Below are 19,850 nucleotides of genomic sequence, written 5' to 3' on the forward strand. Positions count from 1 at the left end.
TGCTCAGAGAGCTGTAGCTCTTATAGTAAAATTAGGGACATCCTTCCCATGGCAGGACAATAGTTTTCAGGAACAGGTATTTATCAGAAACATTTCTTTTCAAAAAAACACCAAACACTGAAGAAGTGGGAGAGGAAAATAAAGGGATGTGTGAGGTTTCTCATTTTGTCTACAGTTTTCTCTTGGTGTTACTCCAGAACTGGACCCTGATATTTTTGCTTGCTAGTTTCCTTTTCAGTGAAAAACATTCAATTAGCACACAAAGATCAAGCACAAGCATGAAAAAATATCAAGCATCTCTGGGTGTATTAATTTATGGCATTACTCCAGATGAATGCACACTATTGTAAAAATAATTCACTCATTTCCTAGTGACCTTCTAATTATGTACACAGCCATATCAGGCAAAATGAAAGCTTAATCTGTTTTCAGGAGAAAGAAAGTGCAGCTCCCTGCCACAGAAATGATCCGACATGTGGGAAATCAGGGTTCCTGCTCCTTGATAATTTAAACAGAGCAGAGCCCACTTGGTTTCTGAATCTCCCATGTAAGCAGCTTAAATGTCACTCCTTGCTCTGCCAAACCACGTTTCGTGTTTGACTAGCGCTCTCCACTTGTCCTGCTGCTTAACTGGCAAATGATTTCACTTAGTCAAGCCTATTTCATTCAGGAGCGGGAGGACTGTTAAGAAATTGGCTCTTAAAAGGAAACAAAAAAAGAAAGCAAGCAAGACGTCTTCCCTGCGGTAGTGCGGTGCCATGCAGCATTATCTCAGGTTTCTAGTTTCCTAGGAACATAGTAACTTCCCCGTGGGTTGTTTTGTGGGCGGTGTTTTTGAATATATGCTAATTCAGCTTTCCTGACAGGGAGAGGAGCAGTGTCTCAGTTACACAGCTCTCCTGACAGCAAACGGTGGTGAGAGGCTGCTACAGAGCCAGGCCATGTGCTCACGCTTGTGACAGGACTGCTTGCCGGCCCGTCGGCACCCCTCGGTCACCTTGGTCGCTGGCAGCGGGGCCGACATGTGGCTATGACCATGGAGATGAAGGACTCGGGCAGCGTGGTTCTGACAGCCTACCATCCCCACAGCCCGGCCAGGATCCCGGGCATGGAGCAGAGCTTTGTGCAGGACATCCCCACAGGCCACTCACCCACCAGCAGGTAAAGCCTGAGGGATGGGGACCGGTGCCGTGCCCTGACGTGTTGCTGGTGTCGGTCTTGGGTTTTGCGGACTGTGTGTCAGCCCAAGAGCATTTCCCAATTGCTCGGCCACTTCATGAGCACTTTGCTCTTGCCCGTTTCTTGCCTCCGCCGGGGAAGTGATTCAGCTTAGTGCTGCTGGTCGGGATTGAGAGGGGGAAACAGGAATGCTTATTTGAAATCTTGTAAGTCAACAGATCAGGCCAGTTTCCTGCCTGAGATACTCAACAAGACAATCTCCAGGAAAAAAGGGCACGTGAATCAGGCTGCTTCTCAGGTCGTTTAGGACTATTACAGAAAGTGAGAAGACTGGAGTGACTGAGTCTGGTGCTCAGAAAGTTGATTCTGGCTTTGGTTTAGAGTATTATTTAATACCTTCCCCACTCACCCACCAGGTTAGGACCAGACCTTGCCTTTTTGTGAAATTACGGTTGCTGCTTTGCACACTCTCATACACACAACGGGAGACTGCATCGTTAAAGACAGTCTAAATAAGAAAATTCCTTTAGGTTGCAGGAAACTAAATATTGTCTTAATTAACGCAATCATGTGTATGTTTACTTCCCTGCTCTGTAAGAATGCATGTATTTGCACAGTTCAAAAACAGCAGTTTAGGCAATTTTATTGTTTTAGAAAATCTGACCTTTCTCTTAAATGTCCGTGTCTGGGTTTTGCAGTTTTCTCCAAAAGAAGTGGTATGAAAGTTCACACTGTAAAAAGTTGAAGAAAGTAGGAAATGTTATTCTGTGTCTTGACTGAAAAAAATGAGAACTAAAGTCTGAGGAAACAGTAGATGTCTCAGGAATTAAGTCTGCGGCTTCTTTTAATAAAAATAATTATATTTGCTTCATATTGTTTATTTATAGCCCGATAGCTATTTTGTTTTCAATGTCATTATTTAGGTTAGCTGCTTCTTCCTGTTCTTTGTGTATTTCCCTAGCTGTCTCATAAAGATAACTCCTTTGTTCTGTTAAACTGTTGTTTGAGAGCAGTACCAAAATACACAATTTCATGTTAAGAAAAGAAACACAGTCTGGGCTTTTAGACGCAGTAAGAATGGCATTTGCTACTCAAAACAGAGAGCAGTGGTTTGGCATTGGGTTACTGGGGAGCATGTCATTTCTTCCCCAAGGAAGAATGCTAAACTCAATCTCCCTTTGAGTCTGTGAGCAATGGAAATGTGGTGTTTTGCTATTTTTCTTGTAGGTGTGCTAATTGTTTTAAAATGCTCTTGAAACTTAAGCTCAGGGTGTATGAGGGTTTAAATCACATACATATCACCAATGAAAAGCAGAAGTGCAAATTGCAGTTCCTGAAAGAAAAAAAAAGAAAAGAGGATCCTGGCATTTTGATGAGGAACATATTTTGGAAGCTGCTGCCATGAGGCAAAGCCATGTATCTCTCTATATGTCTGCATCTCCATAAGATTCTGGTGCTGTCTCCCCTTTCTTGTCCTCAACTTCCTGCAGCTGTCTAATAGCAATAGCCAAATTCTGCCATATGGGCAGTCAGTGACCATCCGAGTTTCCAAAGCCTGTTCAAGAGAGGGATTTTATTAACCCAGCATGCAGTACTCTGGAATGCAGAATCCATGAAGGGAAATGCACTGAGTGTTTTAGCAAATGGTAAAATAGGCTCTGGCTTAATCCCTACTTCATCTTCTAAGAACTCTTTCCTGGACTGCATTTTCTGTATAGTTTCCTCTGCCGCCATCCTAATGCAAGAAGCTTTACTATAGACTCTGTCTGGTGTTTCTTGATCCCTAGGGCAGCCACCCACACTACGGCATGCTAACTCCTTGACACTCCAGGAAAATTATTTAAAAAAGCATGCAACGAACAGACATGTTGTCTATTTTTTGTTTGACAACAAAAGTAGTTGGGACCCAGATCCTGACTTTCCTCTGAATTTGGTTGGGTTTACTTACATATAGCTCTAACGAAGTCCATACTTCAGATATATACCTGTGAGAACAGAATCAGTCTTGGTTATTAGCCCTCAGTTTGATCAACTGCTGACCAGTTCTCTCTCAGCTTAGGAATCAAGATCTTCCATTTTCTCTCCTCTCCCTAAAACTTTTTTTCTTACTTTGGAGCGATCCTCCCTTTATATCAGAACAACAGCCCCACTCACCAGAGCCAGGCTTGGATGTGTCTCCCAGCTATGTTTTCTCTTGCAAACACTTTCACTTTGTGAACTTTGTAAGCAGAGGTTTCTCACAGAAAGGGGAAGCTAATGCATCCTCAGTCAGCATTACACTGCTCAACTTCACACTATTTAAAAAAACGCTGATAAAAAAGAATGAAAGATTTAAGTAGCCATCATGAACCTCTAAACAAATGAGTAATCATACACACTCTTGCCAATCCAAGTACACAGCCGAGAAGTGCATGGACACCAAAGTTTACACTAATAAAGTAACTTAGATACATCAGACCACTTGGATTCACATCAATCTACAACTCCTGAAGGGCCAATCAGGCAGGCATCCTGTGCGCATGTCTACAATATACGCTGGCAGCATTAGCATCAGCATGAAGTATAGCAGCCACGAGTATTTTCATTCATAAGCCCAGTGGAAGGAGACTGTATATACTCCTTTATATGTTAGGGGATATTAGCTGGTGGGCTGTAAGGGGGACAGGAGAAGATGTGCTTTAGCTGCTTCAAATGGAAGATGGATCAGTGTACAGTGAAGGATGGTAAATTCATAGGTGTAATGAAGGGGAGAGCGGGATGAAAGTTTGACTACATAGTCAATCGTAGCCTTCACCAATCTGCAAAGGAGAATTTGAGCTTCCAAATTTGCTGTTGGATTACACTAATAAAAAGGTTAAGAAGAGGGACCACAAATTCCAGCCATTCTCCAGAAGAAGAGAGCGTCAGGGGGACTAAAGATAGCTATACTTAAATATCTTCTCCTCAGCTATCTATATAATTAATTTCTATCTTTCTCCTTTTGTTCCATCTTGCAGACTGACTGACTTTCCCAGTTCCACACAAAGGGTGAGCCCTGAAAACTGCACTGTTGAGCTTGCTAGAGGTCCAGGAGAAATATCCAGACAAATCTTCCTTTAATTTCGTTAATGCAACTAGCAAGTTCATTTTCCATTTTTCTCATGGGGCATTCAGGTCCCTTCACTTTGCTTGTCATCTGTTTTGCATGACTGCAATTGTTGATAGTATTTGTATTATTCATATCTCCTTTTTACTTATTGCTTTTGAGAACAAGGTGTTGGAGACATCTCTGTTTTCTTTGCCTGGCAGTTAGACTAACTCCATGGCATATGAATATAGCGGGGAAGGTTCCTATGCTTGTGGCATCCCCCTCAGGTTTTTTTAATCCCATTTCTTCGAACTCAGATGTCACAAGCACCAGTACCAAACACCCCAGAATATCACACTGTCCCTTTCAATACAGATACTGTCTCAGTGCAAAAGTGAAAGTGCTGATTTATTTAAGTAATGGTCAGGTTTACCATCCTCACTTCACAGAACTGCTGACTTTGTAGACATGCACAAATATTGGTCCTGGATTATATAGAGGAAAAGTGAGACCGTGGCCATATGTCTTCCTCACAACTCCTTTTTATCCTGCTAGGAGAAGCTAGGAGGAGTTACCCTGTGCTCAGAGGAAACAGGCATGACCTCTATGCCAAATGGCCAGTGAGCTCTCTAAGGTAATTATGCAATTAGGGGAGTACAAAGCATTCCTAAGTGAGTCATGCTTAAGCTTTCCTAGACTCAAGTATGAGAGTTAGTGAGTTCCTCAGCCCGTTTGTTACTAGCATACCTACCAGCAAAGAACTCATCCTGCACTGCAAATCACAGATATTTCCACTGCAATTAGTGGCTTAGGCTTGCATGTGCATGAGATAAGAATCAGAGGAAAGAAAAAGCACGTTCACAGGTTTTGCCCTGCAGAATGGGTTTAAAGCAGCTTTTAAGGGGCACATCAAGCTGTTTATACATGGAATAAACATCTTTATAGTCAATATTCATGCAAAGAGCAGCATATATACTACCAAACCTAGGACCATGCTACATAGGTAAAGGTCAAAGTGTATTTCAGCACCACTGAACAACGCAGCCAAGACCCCTTCTTAGCATCTCTCCTAGCCCAGGGCAAGTCTGGAACTTCCAGTTGTTTCAGGGAAATGCCTTTCCAGTCTTTTAATGTTCAGCATGTCTCCCTTCTCCTGCTGTCAAGGGGTGACTTTCAGGCAGGCATCACTAAACTATAGCGTCAAAAAAGAACAGGAAAAATTTCTGAAGTTTCTGTGTTGCCTTACATTACCTACTGGTAGCTTCCAGGATCCCTGCTCTCCAAACCTGCAACTTGCAGATATGGGGCCAATAGTAAAGTCATTACACTGGACAAGCATGGCACTAGAGCCTTTTGCAATATTCTTCCCCACTTGTGAGCCCCAAGATACTACAGAGATATGTCACGGTGAGATAAAGCGTCCCAAAATAATGACTGAAACAAAACTGGAAAAGGAGCCCTTATGCACCAAAATTTGGATTGTTTTTATCCCAACAGAAGCAGATTTTATCACACTGAAGTAAGGTCTGTATGCCCTGAGGCTGGGTGATCTGGGTTTAATTTCTGTCAGCACTGATTGAGCAGCTCCCCTGCTCAGTTGTATACAAGTGATGTCAAGAATGTCTTCTAAGTGATGCAGGATAAACAACCTTAACTACTTTGGATGTTTATCTCACTCTACCATAAACTTCCCCAGAAGACAAAAATAAAAAGCTGGCTCCTTTTCCACAGTAAATCTTGAAATGACTTGGGCCTCTTGCAGTAACTTGGACTCAAAAACCTATGAAATTGAAATTTTAATATGTACTAAAAGTGGTAAAAGAAAACCCCACAAAATGTATTGGCACAGGTTGGGCACAAAATAAATATTGTGGAAAAAACACTTTTTAAAATTTCTAGCAGCTTTCTAAAATATGATTTTTAAAGTATATTTTTTTATAGATGCTAAGAATGATAATTCTTAATACAACATTTACCAGGAGCATGCATATAAATAAGTCAGACAATAGTAGACACACTTTTCCTGTAGGTTTTAGAAATACCTACAGAATGTCCTCTGGGACCCTCACTGAGGAATGTAGTATTTATAGCCAGTTCCTAATGTTATGGTTGAAACTAGAGTTGGCTTCTCTGGTTTCTTTTTAGTTTGGTGCTCCTGCTGCTCTCCCTGGTACCTCCATATGTAGAGCTGATGGAAAACATCTGGCACTGTCCTTTTGATCATTTTGTTTGGTTGAGCATTTAGCCAGCTGCCCTGTTCATTTTTAACTAAGTCAGTCACTTATCTCTGATTACATGAGGGTTGGAGCTGCCCACAAAAAAAATGTAGGACTTGAGAGCCCTGTGTGCCCTACACAGACACCTTCAGATTGCATCTGGCAGACTGACAGCACTGGCATAACAAATCACCAAGAATCAAGAACTGTAAAGTGTTGGTTTTACACAGGAGATCAAAATAATTCAATGTAAATGTGTGGAAAATGTGCAGTGATGGGAACTGCAAGACACAAGGATGGAATACTGGTAAATGTCCTAGCTAGAACAGTATTTGAAAAGCATCTGGTTAGCACTGTACAAATATAGAATCACATCCTGAAATAGTGAGGAGTATCCATAGCAAACAATCAAGTTAACATCCTGGATTTTGGCTAACCACAGTACTAGCAGCCACTTGGCCCACTGCAGTGCTTTGCTCCAGATGGCCAAGCAGCACAGCAGAGTAAGGCTGGCAGGCAGCACGTCTGCCATCAAGGTGGGACCATGCTCTGTGCAGCCTTCAGGTACCACCGTGGTGGGTGCATTAAAACAGCATGGGAGGGGAACTGGGAGAAGAGTGCCCATAATCACGTCCCAGGTTGGTGACTGAAGCCAGGCATCCTATCTAGCATTTTTGCCCCTTTGCCTGCCTCCTTCTTTCTCTCCTGGTGGAAGCAGTCCCCATCATGTTCTTCCAAGCCCTGTTGTATGTGCCAGGGACTCAGAAGAGGGAGACAAAAAGAGAGTGCAAGGAAGTGGGAGGAAAAAGGGAGCAGAGGAGGGCAGGAGAAGAACCACCTTTACAGGTATGTGACCTGACTCTCCTTGTGTGCAAATAAAAGGAGTTGGAGTGAGAAAAGAAATGTCTCCCAAAGAATGTTGTGTGGTGGGGTCATTTACAGCTGATCCCCAAGTCCCATCAGACACACGTGGCAATGGGTTTTGGAATGGCATTTAGGTGGTGATTTTGAAGTCAAAAGTTGAAATGGTTTAAAAGACAGGTTGTTTGAAAATGAGCCCTTATTACCCTGAAGAATTCTAGCAGAGGTCAGCAGAAATGCTTTAGTTGGCACCTCTTGTAATCGATGCAAGGAAAAGACTGATGGCCTGTGAGGGATCCCTCATCTCTGTAATTCATTTTTTCCCCTGCCTGCGTCTGTTAACTTTCCAGATGCTGCCAGAGTCTCTGAGGAGAGTGGAACAAACACTGGAGCAGGGAGCCTATTATCAGCTTGTTCTTTTGAAGACGGTTATGTTTTCTTATTTAAGATGCTATGTGTAATACTTGGCTACTGTAAGCCTGTGGGATTTTCAAATGTGCAAAATAATCCAGTTTAGGATGGCCCTATGCTGGATGTTTAGACAGAAGGTGGCTGAACAAAGGAGAGAAGGTAATCTCTGCTACTAAGTGCTGTCATTATTGAATCTCCACCTGAGGACTATAGAAGCCTTTTATAACATTTCTTTGTGCAAAAGTTGCTCTGAGCATATAGTGAGCAAAATAATGACAGTAAGTCTTTTTGTGGAGGGTGGAAGAGCCCCACTACTGCAGAGAGACAGAGGGGAGTATATATTGAAGACCTATATCGGATGTAAAAGTCCAGCTGGGTTGACATCATTTACCAGCTGAAAGACAAGAAAAGCAAGACGCAAGCTGGGGAACTGTGTTTTAAACATCTGTGGGTGAAACCTCAGGACATTAGATATCAGGTCACTCTCACAGTTTGCTACCAGAGATAGAAGAAGCTCTAGAGCTGTAAGTCTTCATATTTTACTACAGCTAATCAGAAAAATCCTAGCTTCCCAATAGACAGATTTGGGCAGTGAATAACAAATTTATACAGGGTCTGAATTTGACTCACTGAGTAGTATGTTCCTTGCTAACTATGCCCCTGCAGACATCAGGGGGTCTGCAGTTACCCAGACTCTGGGTTAGCCTATGCAAACTCTAGGTATGGTGATGGAGAGCCTTCCCATCAGTTTCTCTTTCTCTGGCTAATAAAAGCTAAGAATAAAATATCATCCAAGGTTATTTTCTAGCCCAGTGATGATCATACCTAGTGGTCAAGAGAGAATCTAAAAGTGAGAATGTCAGATCCTTTTTAATGCTAACATTAGTATAAGAGCAAGAACTGGATAGATGTAGCATTCAATCTAACATGAAATGCTGTATTTTATATTCTAGTCTAATAAAAGGTCAATAATAAATCCTGCAGTGGAACATCAAGTGGGATATGAGCCTTGTTTATACACATGGAGTGAGTTAATGGATACTTAGGTGCAGTAATGGAGGTTTTACCTCTGAATTCAGTGGAAACGGGATCAAGCCATCAGAACTCAGATCTTTTTGAAAAATAACTTTGCTTACAGGGCATGATCTAATTATGCTATCTCTTGTCTCAGCTCAGGCTGACTTCCTATTTAATAGGATTCTTGCAGAATAAGACATCAGTATGAAGTCTTAGATAATTAAAATACGATGGTGACTAGGCCTGTACTCCTTTTGCAATACTTCCCCTCCCCTCCCTCCCCCCCCCCCCCCCCCCCCCCGTTATTCAAATATTTTGTAAACTTGAGCTCTAAATATATTTCTGGATGTATCAGAGATGAATATAAAATCTTTGCTGTACTTACAGGTGAAACATGGAGCAGGGGAGCCTAGGGCATTCTCTGAAGATGTTTTGCAAGCTTGGCTGTCCTTGGCCATTTCTGGGCCAGATGGTGCCCATATCATGCATGTGCAAGGAAGTGAAAGGAAACAGCGAGCTTATCCCAATGAACAGAGACAAGGGAAGCCTTTGTACTTAGGCTGCAGCAGGATTTCACTTTGAAAGTGCTTACTTTTGGAGAGAGGATGGACAGAAGGAAGCAGAGACAGCTGGCCAAGCACAGGCGAGGGGTCTTTTAAATATGTGGGAATCTTTAGTTTCCTGCTGAAATAATTGTGTCTGCCCTGTGTAAGATCCTACTTACATCTTCCACTCAGAGGATGCATTTCCCCATAATCCCCAGTGATCTGCTGCAATCCTTTGGTGCTGCCTTGCTTGCTTGCTTTCTTCCCTCCCTCTCTCTTACAATTAGCAAAGGCAATTAAACCATGAGAATTCAAAGATAACTTTATTGGAAATGTGAGGTTTCTGGAAGTATTAATTTATTCTTGCTTAGGTGTGTGTGTGTACAATACATACAAGCCCATAGATGGAGCATGAAGCTTAAGGCTACCCATGTGTCACTTGCAATTCACAGAGTATATGGGGAACACTAGAATTACGTATCCCACAAGTCAAATATTAACTGGAATTTTTTTCAAGCATATTTCCTTAAGTCCTCTGTTGCCTCTGACAAAGAGTGGCAATTAAAAATAAACAAAGGAACCTAGTATGTCAATTTTTGACAAGCCTTCTTCATTATACAGGACCTCCATTTTCTGTATTTAAGAAGTACACCACAGATTTTTGTGAGGGACATTGACTCTGCAGCTGTTTTGTGTGGTCAAGAGGCATTTCATCCTTAATGGACTCCATCTTTTATGGCTTTTTTTAACTACTGAATTTTTTTAAAAAGATTTAGCTAACCCAGACCTGAAGTTAACTGTGCCACACTCAGCAATGCAGTAAGACCATGCAAACCAAACCAGCTTGTTTCAGTCTGTACTGAACACAGGGAAATCTGCAGTTAATTACATTATGTGCCATGCAACAATGAGTCACTGTAGTTTTAAGTAATCATCCATTTGTAAGGGGAGTTTATTGTCATAGGATGTCCTTGGAGGCTCATTTTCTCTTTCCAGATACAAACATGGGGTATGATATTCATGTGGGTAATGAAGATGTCTATAATTAACAGTTAGTGCTATCAAGAATTCTAAAAGATACAGTAAGTCATAATTTTCAGAGTTAACCTTCTCCTGCGTATATGGAGACTTACTGAAGCAAGAAGGAGGTGTATTGCTTTTTTCTTTAATTCACAGTCCTTTTCTTTTTTTTGCTCTCAGACGCAGGACACTGAAATTTATGTACTATCAGTGTTTAAGGCCCAGTTGTAATGCCTGTATTCTGACAACTACAGAAAATCTGTATTACAGCCAAAAAGGAACCAAATAAAGCAAGGAAAAAAAAATTTTAAAGTTCAGTCTGACACCATAAGGTTTAACAGCAAGGTAATAAATCCATGGCTTTAGTGGATTTCATGATTACCACGTAACAATTACAACACAGGAATTCAGGGTATCTTTTTATGGGGTGGCTCCAAGCAAATCTGACCTCCCTTTGCCTGTGTCCAGGAGCTGTACAGTGACGTTAGCACAGCATTTTGCAGAAGCCAATAAGCAGACGCAGTGCCGCAGTACCACAGCTATAGCGCTTCTGGCCTGGGGGAGCCAGTGTCCAGCCCACTGACATGGCTGTAGGTAGAAACTTGTAGGTTGGAATTCAAAGTGTTTAGACAAATACTTCAGGACTGATAAGAAAAAAAAGGGTACATTTTTTCTGAACAGGCCACTTTGCTGATGAATAGGTTAGGCTGGGTATTTTCAGGTCTAACTGTGTAAAGTAAATTGTATAAAGTTATAGTGCATTTTTCTCAAATATGTTGCAAGCTGGACATGAAGCTTTATCCAACTTACTTGAACTGTAACAGAGTATCTCATTCATTTGTGCAAATCAGATTCCTACCAGAGCAAAGCATATGAAAAAGGAGTGGTGCTTGTGATATTCAGTTAGAAAAGCTTATTGGCAATACTGTGAAGGTATTCATCATCTGAATCCCTGCAGACTCCAGCAGAAGAGTCAAGGGTACAGCAGAGATCCAGAACTAGTCTTGATGAATAAATTTAAAGAAGATTTTAAATTTTTATTCGGTTAGACTTTTTCCCCCTAACTTAGCTAATCCATGTAAAGAATAGAGTTCTGATTTCCCTAGAGAACAGAACCTAAAATATCTTCATTTCTTAAACAACAGATAGGCCGGTAAGCATCTGAATATCCGTTAGAATCTTTTTTTCTAGTTAAAACTCATCAGCTGGATCAGGAATATGATGATGTTCAGAGGCTGATTTGAGCCACATTCAAACACTGTAAGTAAGGTTCATGACCTTTATTCTTGAGCTGTCAGTCCAGCCTTTGGTTTCTGAATCATTTCATGGCATTGATCCAGGGCTTCAGTTGTGCTGAAAAAGACATTGACCACTGCATAAGTGGGTGGAAAAACATCATTCAGCAGTTAGCTGGGTATATCTGCTGAAAGTATGTCTGTAATTCTGTGAAGGAGATGGTGTTACTAAAAACAGATTGGTTTCTAAGACTGCCTTGAACCCAGCCAGCTGTAGTTAAACCCTCAAAGGCTGACAAAGGGCATTCCTAATTATATCAGTGGAGTGGACAGCTAGATTAAGTTACCTCCTTTGAGACTATTGGTGATGAGTTTCTATCACTGGGATAGATTTTATATTTCATCCAAACCAAAGGGGACCTCAGGCTGTGCCTCAATAGAAATGAACCAAAAATTGAAATGATATGCATTTGAGGGGCTACCCTAAAGCCCTCAGATAACCACATCCCATGAATTCACTGGACATAGCAGTAGCAATAACATTTGATAGGCAATCTCTGCAGATGTTTGAATAAATTTAAACTTAGTATTGGATTCATCTTTGAAGTTCAGTAAAGCAGTTGGCACCAGGTGCCAGGAAAATAATAGATAGCAGGAAGAGTTTTTCTGATATCTTTACAGAAAATGCATATTTATGGCCTTGGCCATCTTCTTAGGGTCTTACAACATTCACTGACATCAATACACTCAAGCAACTTGCATAGCTGAAGATAATAAGCTCAGCATTTATTTTTATGTGCTTTTCTGTGATCTATATTTATTTTAAAACTTAATACCACTTTTCCATCATTTGTGACAATCTATAAAATGAGTAATGCCCTATAATGTGGGTACAGCAGAACGAATTTAGCATCTTCTGAAGACCACTTCAAAGTGGTGAGTAGATCTCGGGGATAAACAATGAACAACATACACTTACATATGGTGAGAGGAGTGACATATTCTTACAGAAGGGAAGGAAACTTCTTAATCTTCAATACCAATTTTACATCTGATGAAAAGAATTTGGTCACTTTGCAAAACTGCTGCTATGCATTTTATGTTTGAGAGACGTAAGGAAAAATCCTGTTTGCTTTAAGTTAACATTTCTGCCACCATTGGCCTTTCTCACATTTAAATGATGCTACCTAAAGCCAGAGAGATGATACAGTGCTCTGTACATGCTACCTGGAAAATCCCGTTTAGAATTACACAGTGTGATGGGACGATCAGATAAGTTGTGTCTGTAGAGAGGACATGTTTGTTTTAACTGTTGAACTGTGGAGGTAATAGAGAGCTGAATCTTTGAATTACAAATATAGTTGACATGTCACAACATTTGAGGTCAAATCCAAAACTCCTCTTGGCAGCAGTAGGCTTTGGGCTTGTCTCTAAAGATCTAGATGTCCCTGCAACCAACTCTATATCATTGATATAGGTTGCAGTGCTTAAAAATGAGAGCAACAACTTTAAGAACACAAAAATCAACATAGTGACCAGCGACTATTAGACCAATATAATGAACGCTTGTAACAAATTTGTTTTAACTAGCTCTGGTCAGGTTTGTCGTTATCTCAACCCTTCGTGCCCCATGTTGGGTGCCAAAATGGACTGTCATGGTTTAACCCCAGCCAGCAACTAAGCACCACGCAGCTGCTCACTCACTCCCCCCTCACCCAGTGGGATGGGAAAGAAAATCAGGAAAAGAAGAAAAACTTGTGGGTTGAGATAAGAACGGTTTAATAGAACAGAAAAGAGGAAGCTAATAATGATAATGATAACACTAATAAGATGACAATAGTAATAATAAAAGAATTGGAATATACAAGTGATGCACAAAGCAATTGCTCACCACCTGCTGATCGACGCCCCGTTAGTCCCCAAGTGGCGATCCCCCCACCCCCACTCCCCCCAGTTTATATACTAGATTCTTTTTGGTCGTTTATGCTGTTCAATCCATTCTCTTATTTAAAAACTCTTAATTCAGTTATTGAATTTCCCTGTAATTGCGTACCTATTGAATCCACTTTGTGAATTTATTGGACTTCGATAAAAAACAATAAACTTAGCCAAAAGCTGCTGAACTACACAGAAAAGATAATTGAGTGGGGTAGTTCTGTAATGGTCACTCATGATGGAAAAACTTAGCAAGTTCAATAGGATATTTTTCCTATTAAATTCATCATAGTCACTTTTTTTGGATTGCCTTCAGAGAAGTATACTTACAAATGGAAATATTATCACGTTAGCACTGGACCCCAAAATCCAAACAAAACAATGAAGCAACACAGACTTTCCTTCCTATTCTGATTGCACCACTGGAACCACTGCCTAATAGAGGGATTTTGTTTGAAAAAACTTCCTTCTGTGTTTTTTACAGTACTGTGTGTCTGCATTCCTGTTCATTTGTATGCCTGATTAGCTGAAATCAAATACGTTGATGCAGATCTCCAAGCAGTTATGAAAACTCAAAGTAAGCAATACTAACAGGAAAAAAATATTCTACATTGCAATCTTCATGGGAATTGCTGTGCAGAAAGGAAAAGAGCTGACGCAAAATCATGTATGTGTTTTCCTTTGTGTTATTTTGTCATTATGTAACTGCTCAGAAGTTTGCTCTTTAGCAGACTTCAAATAGCTGTGTGGACAGGTAACAAAGGATGCAGTGTTTGTGTCTCTGCCTCATCCACAGCTATACTTTGGGGCCGGTAGCTGGAAAGAAGCAACTAGATTTTAGTAAATTCTGTAAGTATCAAGCTGTGGGATTTTTTCCTCTACCTGTGACATTCTCTATGCTTTTGATATTACTTTTGACTTTTGATGTGTTGCTCTTTTGTGGTTTTGCAATAAGTCCTATAGATTTTGAGAACAGGGAAGGTGTGTTGGTTTTTGCAGTTGATGTTGTGCCTTTTAGGGATGAATCATTGAATTGATTTTGATCATAGGCATCAATTTAAATAAATATAAATATAATTTTTAGGTGCCTAAGATAAAAAGATTGGTTGACATTCATGTCATCCTATCTGTATTTTCAGAATGTGTATCCTATGTAAAGATAAAATAAAATAATACAAAAACCAATCAGAAACCTAACCAAGGAATCTTCCAATCATGAAAAGAATCTAAAGGAACTTGAGAGAAAACTCAAAATTTAAGAATGAAGTGGCAGTTAGTTTTGGAAATAGGAAGTGCAGAATTAAAAAAGAAAACATCTAATATCTACTTTTATAACAACCATGCTTTCATATGAATGCTTTTGCTACACAGACAAGGGGGGTTTTTTGCATTTGTCTTGTCATCAGACAAAACTTGGCTAGTCAGTCTTTGAGAATGAGACATGTTTGAAAGCATTGGAAGAGATCTTGCTGAGTAGATACACTCTTCCATTACTAAGTAGTGAAGTGAAGAATAGACCAAAACCATGATGAAAGATCAGGCAAAATTCTTTAGTTGAAGGTTATTTTAAATGAATCTCAACTTCAACATTTAGTTTTAATGTGGTGCTTTATTAAAATTACTGATTTAATCAGGCACTTGTTGAAATCAAAGCTGCTGAAAAGTTCTGTAACTGCATTATGTGCAAAAAAAAGTTTGTGACTAGAATATAAAATACTGATTGTTGAAATCAAAATAGTTACTCAGAAGTCTAAACAAGTGACTGAAACACACTGATGTCACTAGGCATTTCAACAAAGAAAGTGTAAGAAAATACACATTTATACCAGATATGATGGCAGAACTTTTTTGAAAGGTCAGGTCTGTACATTTATTTGATGCAACCCTTGAAATGCCTAAGGTGAAATTATTTATTACACTGTATTTAAGTTCTGACTTTTATCTTATACAATATGTAAATAGGAAAGTACTGCTTCCCTGGAAATTATGATAAGAGAGTAGCTTCTTGGTTAGCTGTGACCTCATGCTACAATCCAATATTTGCGTAATGAAAATGAAATGTGTTTATTTTGCATAAAGAAACCAACCAGATAATATCTGGATTGGAAATTCTTGACTTATACACTTCTACTGTCTGTACCATAGAGTTTTCTGATTTGCTTTATTTCTAAGCACTTCGAACACCTTTTGGTGGATGGGCTGATTTTAACCCCAATGACAAGATAAATAACAAGAGCAACTCTGTGGCTCCTTTGAGTTGCTGTAGTTGTCTAGTTTTCATTGGACAAAATTTTTATCATAAACTTTTCTTAGTGGTACTTTCCTTATGTTTCCTGCAGCGTTTGCTGGGCGTGATTCACACATTATTATTATTCATATTCTGTTTCATACAGAAATATTCTATATAAAATTGTTGAATGGTACTTTTGTCACAGATGGACACCTGGAGGGAATTAATTGTGTTGTCCAGTTGCTCATGAAGGACAGACTCAGGCAACTTCTAAGCTTGACTGTGGGATGTACCAGGGCATGCTCTGCAGTCGTCCTGACCCATCTCCTAGCTCAGATCCTTGCCTTAAAGTGTTGCAGTGAGGCCAGAAAACTTTCCCTGTCAGTTTTCAGGACTGTGGCTCTGCCTATGGCTGATGTATAGACAGAAAGTGTAGGAAAAACAAACAAAATAGCTGCCCACAGACTCACGTACCTCCTGGAGCTGTGACAACTGCATCTATGTGAGCATTTTCTGGAGGAAACTTTAGAGGAATAGGCAGTTCACAAATACAAAATGGCTTAGTTTCAGTTTGTTCCTTGTTTGATCAAAAGTTATTCTCAAATTCCCACCAAGACCATAGGTGCTGTCTGGTAGTCAGCTATCTCCAAACTACTCATTCCCTCCTAGTCTATTAGGACTCAGAAACACAAGCAAGTTGTGATGACTTAACAAGCTGCCACTTACACTGTGAGCTTTTGTGACTGTTCAGGGACCTGTTCTTAGCACAGGGTAAATAAAGAGTAACTTAGCTAGGCTTTTACATCTTTCATGACAGAATAACTGAATTATGCCACGTTTGCCATGGAGTAAACTTTCACATGATAGTTAATATAGCTCAGTTGCCAACCAGGAACATTTCCAGCAGTAGCAATAACATTATTTGTCTTAGTTCTTAAAATGATATGCATCTGAAAATCTTTCCCCTGGACCAAAAGAACTCCATAACTCCACCTAAGAAAGAGATCTTCTTGGGTGATACATAGATATGAAAAAAGGGCATTAATGCTTCCTCCTGTTCCCACCACCACCTTCAGGGACAGGAAAAAACCATTTTTTAATCCATGTATATAAAAAATTCTGGACCATGGTAGTTAACTGTCAACTTCTTAAATAGCGACACAGCATCAGGCATCCTCACTAAAATGATTAGCGAGTGAAATTTTATTTATGTTGGCCACTTCACTGACATTATCATTCATCAGTGCAGGATCCACAGTACAAATAACTTGGAGAAAGAAAGCTCCTTGAGAACATGTGCTAAGTTCATCTAAAATTTCTTTCCAAGGCCAGGAGAAGATTAATGCAGTCATGAAAGCAAAGGCCTGGTGCCTCTGTCAGCTCCTTTTCCAGTTGCTTGAATGCTAAAATGGTCACAGAAATTTCCTCTTCAGTCTCACTGCACAACCCACGTGCATGCACAGCTGCAGCACAAGTGATGGCTGCAGCCTGTGCAGGAGAAATACCCCTAACTTGCCTGCCGGCCAGCTGGCTTGCCCTAATTCAGGCTCCGAGGCTCAGACTTGAGTCCAGGCTGCTCTGTCTTGAGAGTCAGAAGTGCCAGCAGTGCAGAGGCAGAGGCACATCTCCCACCTCGACTGGTCACCGTGCCCTCCCTGCAGGAAAGCAGCTCCAGCTAGGATGGCTTCCAGTCGGGCAGCGCTCAGTTTCAAAAACATCCACGTAAAAGCTGGCATCTGCACAAATCACAGGTCTGAGGAAGTGCTGGAGATAGTTGTAACTGTGCTGGAAAGGAAGAAGTGGAAAGCCAGGAGCCTGTTTAAAAAAACAAAGCCACAACGAGGGTTTTATTTTCTTCCCACTGCCTTCTGGCAGGTGACCTCAGTGGATGCATGAATGCTGAGCACTACATGGTAGCAGTCTCACTTCAGTTCAGTTTGAACTTGGTTTATGAACAGACAGAAAGCTGTCTCCCATTGTCCCTGCTCAGCCATCCTACCTGCCCCCATCCCCCCCAAAATTCCCAAGATATTGGAATAACCTCTGATGCAGGCATCAATGCTCTCAAATGCAATGGCACACTCACCACACACATTTGGAGAGCTCATTAGAGGATAGAGTCAGTGTTTTCCTTCCTTCAGCAGCTCCAAACTCTTGATGGTCCTTGTCCAAGCACTGCTGATTTAAGCTTAAGTTAAAAACAAGCAGCAGTTTTCCCAGCTCTTGCTTTAACTCCATGCTGCTGAAAAGGTGATAAAGGGCAATTTCAGTACATTGCCCTTCTCTCTCAGTGCACGTATGGATTGTTTTATAGAAAAGGCAAAGCAAGAAAGGGGAAAATAAGAGAGAGAGAGATTAAAATGCAAACCAAAGAGCTTATTAATATGGCAAAGAAGGCATAATGCCATCTGGTTTATGTCTTGTCCTATTTGGAGCTTGATCCTGCCGGGTACTTAGTGCTCAGGTTGTTCCCTATGGCATTCTCCAGACCATGCTTAATGTTAAGTGCTTTACTGGATTGTGGCCAATGTGCTGAGCACCTCAAAGAGATCAGCTCTTGCTTAATTCTTCTGTTTTGTAGCAAAAAACTCTTTGCAGCTCTGAGCCCTGGCACTTCTGACCAACATTTTTCCTTCCCCATCCCACTCCAACTCCCATATTTTTTCTTTTTTATTCTGAATAATCAATGCCAAGCAGGGTTAGGCCACTGGTTGCCCACTGTGGAAACTCCAATATAGACCACTGGCCTCTGAGGAAACTCCATGGGACAATATTTCAGCCTGAACTGAGGTCCTCCCTGGAGTTATTCAAAATTCCTTTGGCTTAACCTGTGAAAAAGAAAAACTTCAGCTATAGAGCAGAAGGGAGAGTGTGTAATAAATTCTCATGTATTGTCAGCATATATTCTAGAGGAGCAGTGGGCTGTTAAATCAAATCAAAGAAATCCCTAGAAAACCAGGACTCGTGGTGTGCCTGACAGCATACACTGCATGAAATACTTCAAGTCGATAACTCTAAATGCAGCTGTCACCACAATGTGCACCTTCCATGAGCTCAACTTTCATCTCTTTCCAATAACAGTGAATCTTTGTGAAGAGTTGCTGTAAATTATGATTCCTAAGCAAATTTTCAAATTTTATAGCCAGAGCTGTAACCAATCTGAAGACTATAATGAGAAAGGGATGATGAAGCAAGCAGAGACACTTCTTGCTGTCATGACAAATCTGCTCAAGGTTTTAGTTTCAGGGTCAAGCTGCATAATTCCCCTATCAACTGATTATTACTCAATGCTTTAAAAATCCTTGAGGTGTATACATTCACCATGGTATCATCTCTCCCATGCTCCATACCCATTTCTGCATCCATACATGTATGTGTGTGTGCGGGGTGTGCTAGTCACTTATGTGCATCAGCTGTGGTGCCCACGTGCAGACACCCAGCATTTTAGGCACGTGGAAAACCAAACTCCCCAGGAACACCCCTTACCTGCCCCCTGCTCACTCTCCACTTCTCCCACAAGAAAATTTTATTGGCATTGCAAACCTCCAACCATCTTCAAATAGTTGCTATATTCTCTAAGCAGCATGGCAGAAAGAAAAACAAAAATAAAATAAATGTTTACCTCTTTTACTCAGTTATAAAATTGGCCTAGAACCTGAAAAAGATGTGGAAAGAACCTGAAATAGTCGTGGATCACTGATCACATTAAGGCCTTGTATGTCCACACATATTTTCATACCCTCTGAGGCTAGAAATAATTCTTCACTGGACCAGAGCACCATGCCTTGTAGGACCCAAGATGGCAGCTTTAAAATTGCCATGTCATTGAATATGGGAAAGAGTCTGACTTTTTGTTGTTATAGTTATGCTTTTCTTATATCCCTAACCTTCTGAGTTTATGTAGTAAGAAAGAAGCAATTCCACCTCTGAAATGTAGCTATCTTAGGGGTATAAAATGATATTTTCTGCCTGAACTGCAATCAGGACATGGCCAGGGAGCACAGTGCTCTGCATGGGCAGAGGTAGGCTGCAGGACCTTGATAGTAAACAGCATTTTTCAGTGTAGCTGGTACAAAGCACAGCACCCAGGAGGCTTTTGCTCCTGACTCACACCTCCAGTGCATCATCATCATA

The 19,850-nt window shown here is 40.7% G+C and overlaps 1 protein-coding gene across 2 annotated transcripts in view; it reads left to right on the plus strand.

Moving 5' to 3' along the window:
• Window positions 1-887: 887 nt before the first annotated feature.
• The window catches only part of ARHGAP28 (Rho GTPase activating protein 28), a 77,061-nt gene continuing 58,098 nt past the window's right edge, over window positions 888-19,850 (plus strand). For both annotated transcript variants that reach the window (XM_049830179.1, XM_049830180.1), the window contains exon 1: window positions 888-1,161. In XM_049830179.1, the coding sequence (XP_049686136.1) occupies window positions 1,031-1,161 (131 nt within the window). In that variant the 5' untranslated portion in view covers window positions 888-1,030. The remainder of the gene's footprint in view (window positions 1,162-19,850) is intronic.

The sequence above is a fragment of the Accipiter gentilis genome, chromosome 27, assembly GCF_929443795.1.
Source record: "Accipiter gentilis chromosome 27, bAccGen1.1, whole genome shotgun sequence".
In the NCBI taxonomy this organism is placed as follows: domain Eukaryota; kingdom Metazoa; phylum Chordata; class Aves; order Accipitriformes; family Accipitridae; genus Astur; species Astur gentilis.